The 12179-nt window shown below is 47.6% G+C and overlaps 1 protein-coding gene across 1 annotated transcript; it reads right to left on the bottom strand.

Annotated features, from left to right (window-relative positions):
• Positions 1-427: 427 nt before the first annotated feature.
• Positions 428-11776, bottom strand: IL2RB (interleukin 2 receptor subunit beta). Its single transcript, XM_054277230.1, has 9 exons — positions 11403-11776; positions 10952-11078; positions 9392-9515; positions 8115-8226; positions 7433-7581; positions 6825-7002; positions 4947-5043; positions 3038-3122; positions 428-1676 (listed from the first exon to the last, which is right to left on the bottom strand). Exons 1-9 carry the CDS (start codon positions 11482-11484, stop codon positions 840-842), a joined length of 1791 nt encoding a protein of 596 aa, XP_054133205.1. The 5' UTR covers positions 11485-11776; the 3' UTR covers positions 428-839.
• Between the last annotated feature and the right edge of the window lie 403 nt (positions 11777-12179).

Raw genomic sequence — 12179 nt, 5'->3', positions numbered from 1 at the left:
CATAGTCAAATAACTCTAGTTTGCCAGCAGGGCAGAAAGGCTTTCGATTTCATGAAAAATATTGTAGCAAGAATGGGAAACTGTGTGAGTTCTTTTTACTGCCACCATCAGAGGTGGAGGAAAGAGAGGGAGGGGATTTCCCCAGTATTTTTAACTCAATAATGGGGATTTCTTTTTTACACTGCACTGCTTAGACAGCTGATGCTGTTGTGGCTCTGAGCCTGCCTTAGAGACTCTATGGTCTAAAGTGTAAAGCTGGACCAAATAGCTTAGGATGTAATCTCTGATTAAAACTTAAAGTAATGACATCATAGAAAAAAAATCACACCCTTGGTCAGTCAGGAGGAGATGTCTTCATCCATTTCATCATCAAGCCCAGCACTGTTGGGCAGTGCTATTGGCCCCTGTATAAAATCTAACATCCACATCTTCAGGCATTTTTCTGTCCCATCAGAGGTTTTTAGGCCAGTATGAGGCAAACTGATCATATGCCAGCTCAGCCTCAAAGCTGAGTGCTATTTTACACCAAAATGCAGAGCATGGAAGTGCTGGCACAGTCTCCTACCGGGAGCTGGGAAGGGAAAAATGAATTAGTGAGGTTTTGAATGTCACTTGAGAAATGTGAGGAGTTTCTATGGCATCGGAGGCAGTAGTAACAGAAGAACAGATTTGCTTGTGAAGGTAAGTCCTTGTTGGCTGAGTTTCTCCAGCCTCATTAGCGAGCAGTGCAGATGGGATTGATGCTGAAGTTACATTCATGTCCTGAGGAGAGAAAGTGTCCATCTAGCCTTCCCTGCAGAGGTGGCCCTTCCCACCTGTGGGTCTCCTCCAGGCAGATCCTAGACAGAGCAATGGCTGTACTGGCTTTGGAGGTCCCTCAGAGAAAGGTAGGCACCAGTGTTTGGGACCTGGCTGGAGAAGGCTGTTTTGCATGGCTCCTCATCCTGTCTTTGCATTAGAGGTGGAGGCTGTGCAGGCTGGGAGGAGGAAGAGGCAGCATTTGCTGCTGGTGGGCAGGGGTCAGCTGGAGGGCCCCCCTTCCCGCTCCCCTCGGTTACACTGACAGTGTCGCTGTCCTGCAGGTCCAGCGGGTCAGGAAAGTCAGTGTCCAGCTGGCACACGGCCCCAGCCGGCTGTGAAGCTGCTTTGTCCATCACCTTCTCATCCTGCTCCACAAGCGGTGTTGGTGAAGTGCCTTCCCTTGACTGGAGAGCCCCAGGAACAGCCATGGCCTGCTGGGCTTCACCTGCTGTCTCTTCCATGAAGTTGCTCTTTTGGGAGCCCTGGCTTGCCTCGATACAGTGAAAGAAGTTGTTGGGCAGCACATGCATGTCCTCTGCCAGTGTGCAGAGGTCTGGAGAGGGGAGAGCCTGGTAGCAGTCGCCATCCTTGCTGCCACTGCCCTCCTGGCTAAAAGGCTCGTAGGTGAAGTAGACCTGACAGGGCTCAACCTCAAAGGAGTTGGAAACGTGGAAGAAGAAATAGCCTTGGTTGGTGAAGCAGCTGGATCCAGAGTGCACACTGGTTTCTCTGGGAGGATCAGGAGTCAGGGCTCCCTTGGAAAGTAGAAACCGGGATTCCTGGTCATTCTTCTGCATCACCTCGAGCATGGAGATCTCTGGGATTGTGCTGTTCACACAGTAGGAAGATGTGGAGAATGGGGAGGAGAGCCATTTCTGGTGGGGAAGAAACACAAGAGAGAGAGAGAGAGAGAGAGAGAGAGACAGTGACTATCAAAGTATAGCACTCAGAGAGGAACCAAAGGTTTCATCTACTGACTGGCCACAGCAATCAAGTGACCTCTTTTCTGTCCAAGCAAGGGTTACCAGCGATGGTGGGGAGGGAAATTCCCATTCATGATGTCTCATCTGCAGGATTTTCAGAGAGAGTATGTCATTCTGTCACATTAAAATTAAGAGTGGATCTTGTCAGCCTATGTTTTGAGATTTCTGAAGCAGCGAATTTAAGATGGAGAATTAAAATGAATCAAAGGGAATAAAAAAGGTAGGAAAACTCCTTACAAGACCATAAGATGAAGTGAAGCATGGAAAACAGTATTGAGGTGTATCTCATGTAATCTATTCCTAGGTGCTGAACAGCTTCTGATATATCCACATGGCCATATGCAGATTTCTTGTCTAAAATGCTCTTCCAGACCCCTTCTGCCTAATTTTCACAGTCAACATGAGCAACATCCTCCAGTGCATCATTATCCTTAAAAATAAACTGGTTTCAATAACACCCAAATCCATTGCCTTTATGGCTTGTAAAGCAAATTTTTCAAGTTCTTTCTGCACTGATAAAGTGTCTTGAGTGCACAACCCCATCCCCCTACTTTGTACTCTTTCCCTGTAGTTTAAGCTTTCTAAGTATTTTTATAACTTGGCTTTTCCAAAGCTTTGCTCTTTCTGAACCCTCTGCAGTTTGTTTCCATCCTTCTTAAAGCAAGATGCCCCTTGGGATCACCTCCCACGTCTTGCATCTGACGCTCCCTTTAATGCTGCACAGAGTGGTAATTGTCTCCTTGCAGGTGCCCATACTCACAGAGAGCCTAGGGGAGGGGAATAGTGGAGTGGGAAAAGAAGGGAAGCTGACAAGAATGCAAGGAATAGCTAAGTGCTATCCAGTGTGATGGCAATTCACAACAGGAGCAGAGGAGAAGCTCACAGCAGGAAATCTGGGGAAGAGCTGGGCAGCCTAGGGCAAGCAGGGGGGCACTGAAATGGGAGGGAGGGGGATCTTGAGAGGCCAAGCCCCCTCCTGCAGGTCCCTTGCTGTCTCTCAGGCTGCTGATTATGGGAGCAGGATGCTGTGCTTTGTGTGGTTTGCCATTTCTTTGTTCTGTAATTAGAGATTCCTCGGCTGCATGTCACGTTTTAGAAGGTCAGAAAACAGAACTTGAGCAGAGAACCCAGCAGCTGGTGCTACTGGTGCATATATTGTGTGTGCATGGGTAGTCTATCTGTCCTGGGCATGTGCAGCTGGGTGCTCCTTTCCCCCATTTCTCCCCACTCTGGTCCCATCCCCAGCCCCATACCTGAATGTCACCTCCGTGAACCGAAACAAGCGGGGGAAAAAACTTCTCAGGGTCTGGGATGTGAATCCTCAGGATCTTCTTAAACCTTGAGGAGAAACAATGAGAAGGACAAATGAAGCAGGGCCTGGTCCTGATCACTGTCACTGTGGTGGGGGTGAAAGAGTGCCCTGCAATTCACAGGTACTGCCCTGGCATGGGGGAAGAGGTAAAGTTGAGCCTGGGGTCTGTCCTTCCTCTTGAGTGGTCTGAGAGGCACTACTGAGCCACGAGATGTACAGAGGTGAGACAGATAAACCTGGCACTGGAAAATACATTTCCCCCAGCCATTTCCCTGGGGAAAGACAACCCCTGGTTTTTCTGATTTCTTCCCTGCCTTGCCCGGTCACCTTAGCCTCTCCACCTGCCCCCTTCAGCCCCTGTCCTGATGACAAGCTGAGCAGGCCTCCCTTGTTTCCAAGTTCCTGCTGCTGTGCGCTGATTTTTCTCTGTTTTGCTATCACCGCAATGGCTCAGGACCATGTGGCCTGAGCAGGGCCATCACTGGGAAAGCTCTGCCACAGCTCTCTTTCCTCCCAGATGCATGCTGCATGGCATAGCTGGGGCACACTGGCTGTGCAAGCCATCTGAGTGAGTATGCCTTGCATTGTCCAGAGGCCTCTCTTTGCTTGAAACCAGTGTGTTGTCATCCTGAGGCAGCCTGGAGTGATCTAAGCTGCTCCTCAGCTTCTCAGGGTGGTTGGATCATCTTGTCATCCCTTTGCTGAAGCTTTGCTGTAGGATGTTGTAAGGAAAAACCCTCCTGACCTCTGGAGGCAATCGGTGTACTCTCTGAAGTATCAGAGCTTGCTAGCTCTTGCATATAAACTACCTTACATCACTGCAGATGCTATTTTTATTCATGCATGTCTAATCCTTCCTTGCATCTTACCTCAGCATTATTCTGCACTCAATTCCCCTAGGTTGATTATACTTTGTGGAGAAAGGAGGCCTTTTTAATTCCCTCTGTGCTCTGCATCTAGCACTTCCTCAACTTTGTGTAGTGACTCAGGGTAAAATAGTGACTGGTGACTTTCTCAGTATCAGTCGTCCCTCAGCATGGTTCTCTGTCTTTCCTTACAAAGAAACCATCCAGCCTCTGCAGCCTCATCCCTGAGAATGTTTGTCCCTGCTCCCTGCCATGAATATCAGCATGAATATCAGCTTCTTTACCCCTGACCTGAGATGAGAAAACCTGTGACTGTTTCTAACCTTCTGCCAAGCTGAGAGGTCACTGTTCCTATTATTGTGTTGAGTAACCTTGTGAGACACTTTCAGTCCTTAATAAAAGTAGTGTCTGGGTAGAAACACTGGCAAAGAGGTCTTGAAGCATCATGTGGGTTTTATCAGTGTGTGAGGACTGCACAGACCAGGGAGAACAAGAATTGTGCTCCTCACCCAGCAGTTTTGCCTGCAGGCCCAATGTCATCTCATCCTGCCTGAGCTCTTGCTGGAATGTTTAAATGAGAAGGAAGTGGTAACCAGGCTTGCTTGGTCCTCGCTACAGGGAGAGTTCCCAACCTGGTGACCTGCTTTTGAAGAGGCAATTTTGATGCACCCCTGCCAGGAAACACCACTCTAACCCCTGGGTAACAGATGTGCTGAGGCAGCTGTTTTAAATTTAGCCAGGGCATGGTACCGGGTCACAGGAGAATGGCACAATACAACAGTGCTGGTGAAACCACATCGTCTTGGATGGTGTTATTTTTCCACAGGCAAATATCAGTCTCAGGAGTTTGGGCTATAAACCATAAATTAGTTTGCTTAAAGCCATCTCTATCCTGAGCATCACCAGGTGAAAAACAATCTGAGTTTTGAGAATACCCACAAGATACAGGAGAGGAACAGAGACGTAAACTTAATTCTCAATTACCATTTCAGGGTGCGTAAGTTAATGAGGAAGGCGGTCCCAATGATCACAAAGATGAAAGTGCTCACTATCAGAACTGGCAGGACTGGCTGGGATGTTCCTGCAAGATGAGAAAGAATGAGGAAATGGCTGTTAAAATCTAACCAGGATTCTGTAGGTAGAAGCTGCAGCCCTTTCATGGCTGTTCAAGGCGATCAAAGTGGGCCTTTGTTATAATTTTATATAATATTATAATATTATCTAGAATTTTAATATACAGGCCAGTATATGTGAGTTCTGCTGTGTTGTGTAGGATGCCTTTGAGCTGATATGGGTTTCAGAATCTAAGCATTGCTTAACAGATAATTTGTGCTGAACAAACAAAACTTGAACTCCCTGGTCATAACAGCGCCACAGCTAGGGGTGGCCACAGATGAGGTGGCACAGTCTGCTAATTGAGGTGTCCACCAACCTGTTTCATTGCTAAGGAAAGCAGGGACTCCTAAAACCAGCTAAAGTGGGGTTGGAGGCTTGAAACAGCATTTATGGTCAGTGGGGAGAGGGAGTCATGGGGTTCACAGGTCTCTGAGAAGGCAAGAAGATAAGGATAGAGAAGGTTAGGGATCAAGGGACTGGCTTCTTTCTTTGGGGAAGTGTAGGAAAGCGTTAGGAGGCTAGGAAGGTTACAACTTTACACTGTATTTTAGTACTTGGATTGTAGGGTTAGAACAAAGAGACTGGGCTCCCACGTTGCCAGGGCTGCCAGCACTCCTCAGGCTTGTTTGGCATCATCTCAAACATTCCTTAATCTGTCTCTTTCACGCATATCTCCCCAGTGCACCTTTGCTTGGTCTTGCTATTCTGTGCCTGTTTCCTCTGCCTGCCCCTCATCTCCTCCCACCCCTCGTGTCCCTCGGCCTGGTCATGCAGAGAATCTCCGGAGCAGTTAGGAGAGAACAGAGCAAAATAAAAGACGGAGGGAACATTTTTAGCACATTCTTTCTTTCCCTGTCCTTGAGATGCTACTCAGATCACTTTGTCTCCTCTGCCTCTGGTACCCTGGTTATCTTTGGGTCTTGGTTGCTATGACAACTGGTTGCGGCTGTATCCTATTCACTGACATCACACACTGTCAAAATTTGATCGCCACAGCAACACAGTGCCCTTTCTAAACATAGCTCCTCTGTTTGTACCAAGACCAGGAACAACAGGGAGGGGTTGAGCAGAGGCAGGATGGGGGCAACGTGAGAAGGAATAACCTCTACCTGCTTATTTTTTGGAAATAGAGGCCACAGCCACCGACTCACTGGAGGGCTCTTTCTTCCAAGGCTGGAAGTTCACACAGTGACTGATGCAGATCTCAGCAGACCTTTTTTGAAAGAGTCTTACCATGCTTGTAGTCAGTAAGTCTCTCCCAGTTTCCATGAGACTTTGCTTCCCAAGCTTGGTGTTCCTCAGCTCAGGAGCTGAGAGCTGTTTCACTGCATTTCACTGATCAATACCTCCAGTAAACTGGGCCATTTTAGGAAGCTGGGAGAATGTTCCCAGGTAACATTAGCATCTGGGAAAATGCCAATCTTGGCCACTGCATCTGCTGGTTAGACATCTGGCCTTACTGCTCTGGGGAAGCAGTCCCTGCTTTATACCTTGTGCATTTTGCCTGGCTTCTGGAAGTCAGAGAGGATTTTCTGGGGTCAGGGGGTCTTTGCCCTTAAGCTGTGATGCTGAGATGATCTCACCTAACTGATCAGGAGGGACAGTTTTCAACCTTTCTATTATTACTCTTTGGTCAACACAGCTCTCCCTACACATCTTCCTTCAGCTTCTCACCCTGTTTTGACCATTCTACATTGTTTGCCCTGAGTCCCCATTTTCCCCTCCAGGTCAGACTACCTGACTTACCCTTATGGTCAGCATGTGTCCTCCACAGGACCGGCTTGCTCCAGTCACTCCACACGCCTTTGTAGTCGCTCCTGGCACTTGGCCTTGCACGGACAGCCGCTTCATATTTAGAGTTGGGTGAGAGTCTCTCAAAATTTGCCCACATCTGATCCTGCTCAATGGGCAAGTTTGCAGCCTCCTGGGAGTAGGGCAAATTTAGAACATCATTAACACCCTGGTTTACAGCCTCACATACCCATCTTCTTCAAAACCCTCAGAGAACACTTGTCTCAAGTCCTTATACCTCGTGCATGGCTTGTTCACCCTGAAGGAAAATTCTTCTTTGCTTTGCTTTTCCCATACCTTTCAGGTCTGTCCTGAAACTGTCTAAATTTTTTTGTGACAGCACTAAGTAAAATAGGATCCCCATCTGCCTCCTTGTCATCACCAAACACTGGCAGCAGGTGACACAGATAAAAGGGCAGGGGCTGTCATCCTCCCTCCAGCTTCACCAAAACTGCTTACATCCTGAGAGGAGGCCCAGGGGCAGGTCTTGGGGGACATAAACAAGTCCAGGATTCTCCAGGACTCACATGGAAACATATCCCAGCTTCCCCCTCTGTACTCACCTCCCAGGACTGACTCACGTGTCGGAACCGCACTTGGTACTCCCGCTTCCCATCCAAATAGTGAGAGGAAATATTCAGGCTCCATGTTAGGTTGGAGGTGTTTTCAGTTATGTTAACCAACTGAAGGTCTCCTGGAGGCCTCAGCTTTACTGGAAAGAGATAAGAAGCAGGGCTGATGTCCCCATACTCTGTCCGTAACAGGACTGCACACCAAGCCCCTCAGCAGCAGGACATCTCCTTGAGATGGGTAAACTCACACAGCCAGCAAAACAATGTCCCTAGCAGATGTTTTTCTTCTGGCTTAGTGACCTGAATCCTTTCAGCAAAGACTGAAACATGCCAAAGCTGTCTTAAAGAAGGGTGGGAGCACATAACTAGAGGGGGGCAGAGGAAGAGCAGCAAGACTTTCCGTCCTTCCTGCAGCACACATTTTTCATGAGGGCAGCTGAACTATCATGACCTGTTTGAAGCCAGACATGGGACAGGACAGGGTGTGGCTGGCATGGCACTGCGTGACAGAGGAGCCAGTGGCAGGAATCAACATTGTGCTCATTGTAACAGGCGACAAACAGACAAAGGCCTAAAATCAGCTGTGGGTGTTGCATAGGAGTGGATGAGGAAGGAAAATTAGCTATCCTCGAATGGGGAAGCTTCAGACACCAGAAGACAGATAAGTACTCACTATTTGCAAATGGTTTGAAGTTTTTTATTTGTTCAGGTATTTTGGTTTTGTTCTCTCCAGTGTGGCAATGGACAGACAAGTTAAGACTGTCTGCAACGGTGAAGCACTGATTCTGCAGGGAAAATTAACCATTAGTGACAGTGAAACCTTGTGAATAAGCATTCAAATTTCTAAGCATTGCCTACACATAAGATGATTAGGCATACTTGACAATAAATATGGAAAGTATTTGTGGCAGAAAGGCATAAATCTCAGTGGTGAGTGAGGAACCAAAAATTTACATTTCATGTGGTTGGATTTTTTTTGTTTGTTTATTGACAAGAAGGGCACAAAATATTGTGATACACTAGTTTCTTGGTATTCCTGTGTATGCTGACTAAACAGGAGAAAAAGTTACTCTCTATGGATTATATTTATTGAGAAATTTTATTTTTACCAGAACATTTTATCTTCCCTGGTAAAACTGAGACCGCATTAGTATTAAACTTGACACTTGAAATGCAGTGATGCTGAAGGGCCACATACATCATACAGTACTGAATAAGCAACAGAGAAATTAGCTTGATTAGAAAGAAAAGATTTTGGAGCTATGTACCAACCCTGCAATTTGTCTTTGCACATGATATGCAAATGTATGAAAGCCTGTCTGTCATTAGAACTGGTTGTGACTTTACCAATAAAAATATTAGCTCAAATTTGGGTGGGTGTTTTCTGAAAACATGGGAACTGCAATGACACTGGATATGACTGAAGGAAGTACATAATGGATCCAAAATAAGACTGATTTAAATAAAGAATAATAGGTGGAAGATTTGCATCACCATTAGCTCCAGTGATGTGTTGCTGTTGCATCTTGCATTAGACACATCTAACCACATTTCACAGTAGCTAATTATCTGGAAAGTGGTATTGATAATTTCTAGGAAAAAGAGTTCAAGAGGTGACCTCAGAGCTGGTGGTGCTGCCCATCCCTCCTCAGAGGAAGAGATTTGGGCCAAACACAGGTGACTGAGACATGGGACACTGCTGATGATCTGTCTGTCCTGCAGCTCTTCTGCACGTGTCAGCACAGCTCACAATGAAGCCAATCCCTCCTGCAGGGGAACCCGCGGGAGGCACCTATATCAACAATACACACCAAGCCCCATCCCAGATCTGGACTCAGGGATTAGGTTTGGCCTTTTTATACTACCCCTGGATGTTGCACTGTTTATACACCCAAAATGCATATGTAAATCCTTTGTCCTTAGCCAGGACATCGCAGATGAATTACTCACATTAACATTTTGGTTGAAGGTTTTGATGCATCTCCTCAGTCCTGTCATATGCTCTGCCTTGGGTAACTTGCAGTGCTTCTTGGGTTTTTCAGATGAGGGATGTGACTCCAATGGAAAGCTATAGCTGGAAAGTTATAGCTTTGTAGTTAGTCAAACACTGTGTAATACTAAAGGGCTTTCAAAGCATTTTACATTCTACTGTATTTGCTGAACAGGTTACAGGAAATATTTAATCCTACTTTCTCTCCCCATTGTATCACTCAGACAAATTTTATGTGCTGGCACATAGAAGTCAATGCACCCCAGTTATTTCAAGGCAAAGATAACAGCAGATTTCCAGTTTCAAAGATTTCACAAAATCCTCTTCCTATCGTCTCTGCTTCCTGTTGATATCAGAGGGCATACAGAGCCCAGACTCACCTACAGCAACACGGCCCTGGAAGACAGATGCCTGTTGTTTCAGCCCCTCTAGGCTTTACAGGTCTCCCTCCAGACGCTGACAGTGCTGTAGGATCTCAGATACTCAGTGACATGCACCATCTGAGCCAGGTCACATCTCAGTCAGCAAGGACAGTACACCTCAAGCGGCAGCACTACATCAAAACCTCTCTTCTACCCTGACAAGAGAGCCCCAGCTGAGCTCTGGCGTGGGGTGTGGCAGGGCGGAGAACATCTCTGGGGCTGCAGCTGGGGCAGCATCTGACTGAGGCTCCTCTTCCAGCTCTAAGGTCAGATCAGGCCTGGGACTCACTGACAGTGGGGAGGGTTCCACATCCAGCCCCAGTTCCAGCCACAATCTCTGATTCACACCCATGGAGCAACATCAGTGTTTTAGCTTTCTAGGGACATGTACCAGCCCCAAGATATTTGTCAATCTAACCCAACTAGAGGTGCCTCTATGACAGTGACAAATAACCCACCCAGTGACAGAACCACACTGAGCCTGTCCTCAAGGCAGGCACCCAGGGCAGTCCTGGGCTTGGCTGGTAAGCCTCTTGGCTGCAGACGTCCTATCTGGAGATGACAGAGACTCAGCCAGCCCCCAGTGCAGTACTGGCCAAACACCTCCCCTCTGCTGGCAGGTATATGGAAGAGGAAAACAGCATGAACTGGAAGAGATGAAAGAGCCAGGGGAGAGAAAGAAGGACAATATTTTTCTTCTCTCATTATTACTCAAAACGCAACATCTCAGCTCGTCCTGGCAATCGCCAAATGGTCTCTGTATAACTTCAATTCCACCCTTCTCCAGCCCCATCTCTATACATCCTCATTTTCCATTGAAAATGCCTTTCAGTCCCCAGGGTGTCTGCCAAGGAAGAAGAACTTTTTGAAAAGTGAAGTTCAGATAGAGCCATGGAGCTGGAAGATGGGTTGTGCTAGACAGTTTGGGACTGTCAGATGGCAAACACTGAGCAGTGGCTGCCAGCATCTCAGCCCACATGAAGATATAGAGTTCAAGACAAAACACCTCAGCTCTCTCCACTATACCTGGCCTGAGAGGGGGAAGCCTACATTTTTGTAAAGTGGCATTGTTTTCCCTCAGTCTCTCCAGTCACCCACCTGTCACAAAAGCCTTTCTTTGATAAAATCTCCAGCTGGCACGGTGCTTCAGCCAGGTCCCTGCCCGGGTCCCAGTCGCAGAAGAGAGCTGCCCGAGAGTCATACCAACAAGTGAGGCTGGAGGCACCTGCCAGCAGAGAAGAGACAGAAACAATGTGGCTCAATTAGCAATGATGCTTGGCATTAATCATCACCCCAGACAATGCTGCCCCATCCCAAACTACTGACTGAATCCTCTGCTGGCACGTCCATGTAAGAAAGACAGTGCCACTCATTTCTCTATATCTTTGTAGGCTGATGTGCTCATCAGAGACATGTAATATTGCAACCTCCCCTGGCTGCACATTACAACACAAACATTGCACAGCAGCATACGTGTGGCACACACTGCCCTGGCTGACTGCCCTCCCTGTTCACCCAGCTGGCACAGGTGAAAGGAATCGCTTCTTACCTTGTGCTGAGTCTGATGCCCACGAGGGAGGCATGCGGCTGAACAGGCAGAGGTGAGACAGAAGCAGCAATGAGGGCTTCATCAGTACTGGTGACACACTGAAAGAGAGAAGACACCCCCACAACACAGCTCAGCAATGGAACTTAGGAGGATGTCGAGATGTCATCTCACAGGAGGCATCCACTGTCCTAGGATGCAGTGCCAGTCTTGTAGGTCCAGAAACTCATATCCCTTCCACTCCGGAGCCTGCACCTTTCCCTCAGCACCTCGCTGTTCTCCTGCCTCGGCTGCTCTGCTCAGCAGGGAGGCTGTTCACAGGGCAGCACAGGGGCTGTGTGCAGGATTCTTGTCCTCTGCAAACGCGAGAGTGAGCGCGCAGCAGTCCGTGCGCGCTGTCTCAGGCTGCCTGCTGACTCAGGTAGAGAGTGCTGCTTCGGCTGTGCACAGCTTGCGCTTTGAAGAGCTTCTTTTTTTGGTAAACCCTAGGGCTGAAATAACTAGGTGCTTGCTGAGTAAGAGGGTCCCTGGATGCAACTGACAGAAGTTAGTTGCAGAGCTCATGGCTTAGGAGGCAGGTTTCGAATAGCATGTTTGGGACAGGTGGGGGAATCAAGGAGAAGAAAGTGTTTACCATGTTCTAGAAAGTGAAGGCTTTACCATATAAAAAAATATTACATAGTAGTGTACAAACAGTGCATCATCCCCTCCAAGTACACCCTTTCTCTGCCTTGGAAGTTAATGATTTTAGCTGAATCAGAAAATTTGGGCTTTGTAATT

Source organism: Melozone crissalis, unplaced genomic scaffold (assembly GCF_028551555.1).
Source record: "Melozone crissalis strain CALT ecotype California unplaced genomic scaffold, PUWL_Pcris_2 ptg000004l_1, whole genome shotgun sequence".
Taxonomy (NCBI): Eukaryota; Metazoa; Chordata; class Aves; order Passeriformes; family Passerellidae; genus Melozone; species Melozone crissalis.
The sequence above is the reverse complement of the archived record's forward strand: the minus strand, read 5'-3'. Positions and strand labels throughout refer to the sequence as shown.

Excerpts from the sequence above, each read along its gene's own strand:
- IL2RB (XM_054277230.1), bottom strand. The coding sequence starts at position 11,484 with ATGAAGCCCTCATTGCTGCTTCTGTCTCACCTCTGCCTGTTCAGCCGC. Across the intron at positions 9,516-10,951 it reads AAGAAAGGCTTTTGTGACAG|CTATAGCTTTCCATTGGAGT; the intron begins GTGGGTGACTGG and ends ATAACTTTCCAG. Across the intron at positions 7,582-8,114 it reads CTTCAAACCATTTGCAAATA|TAAAGCTGAGGCCTCCAGGA; the intron begins GTGAGTACTTAT and ends ATCTCTTTCCAG.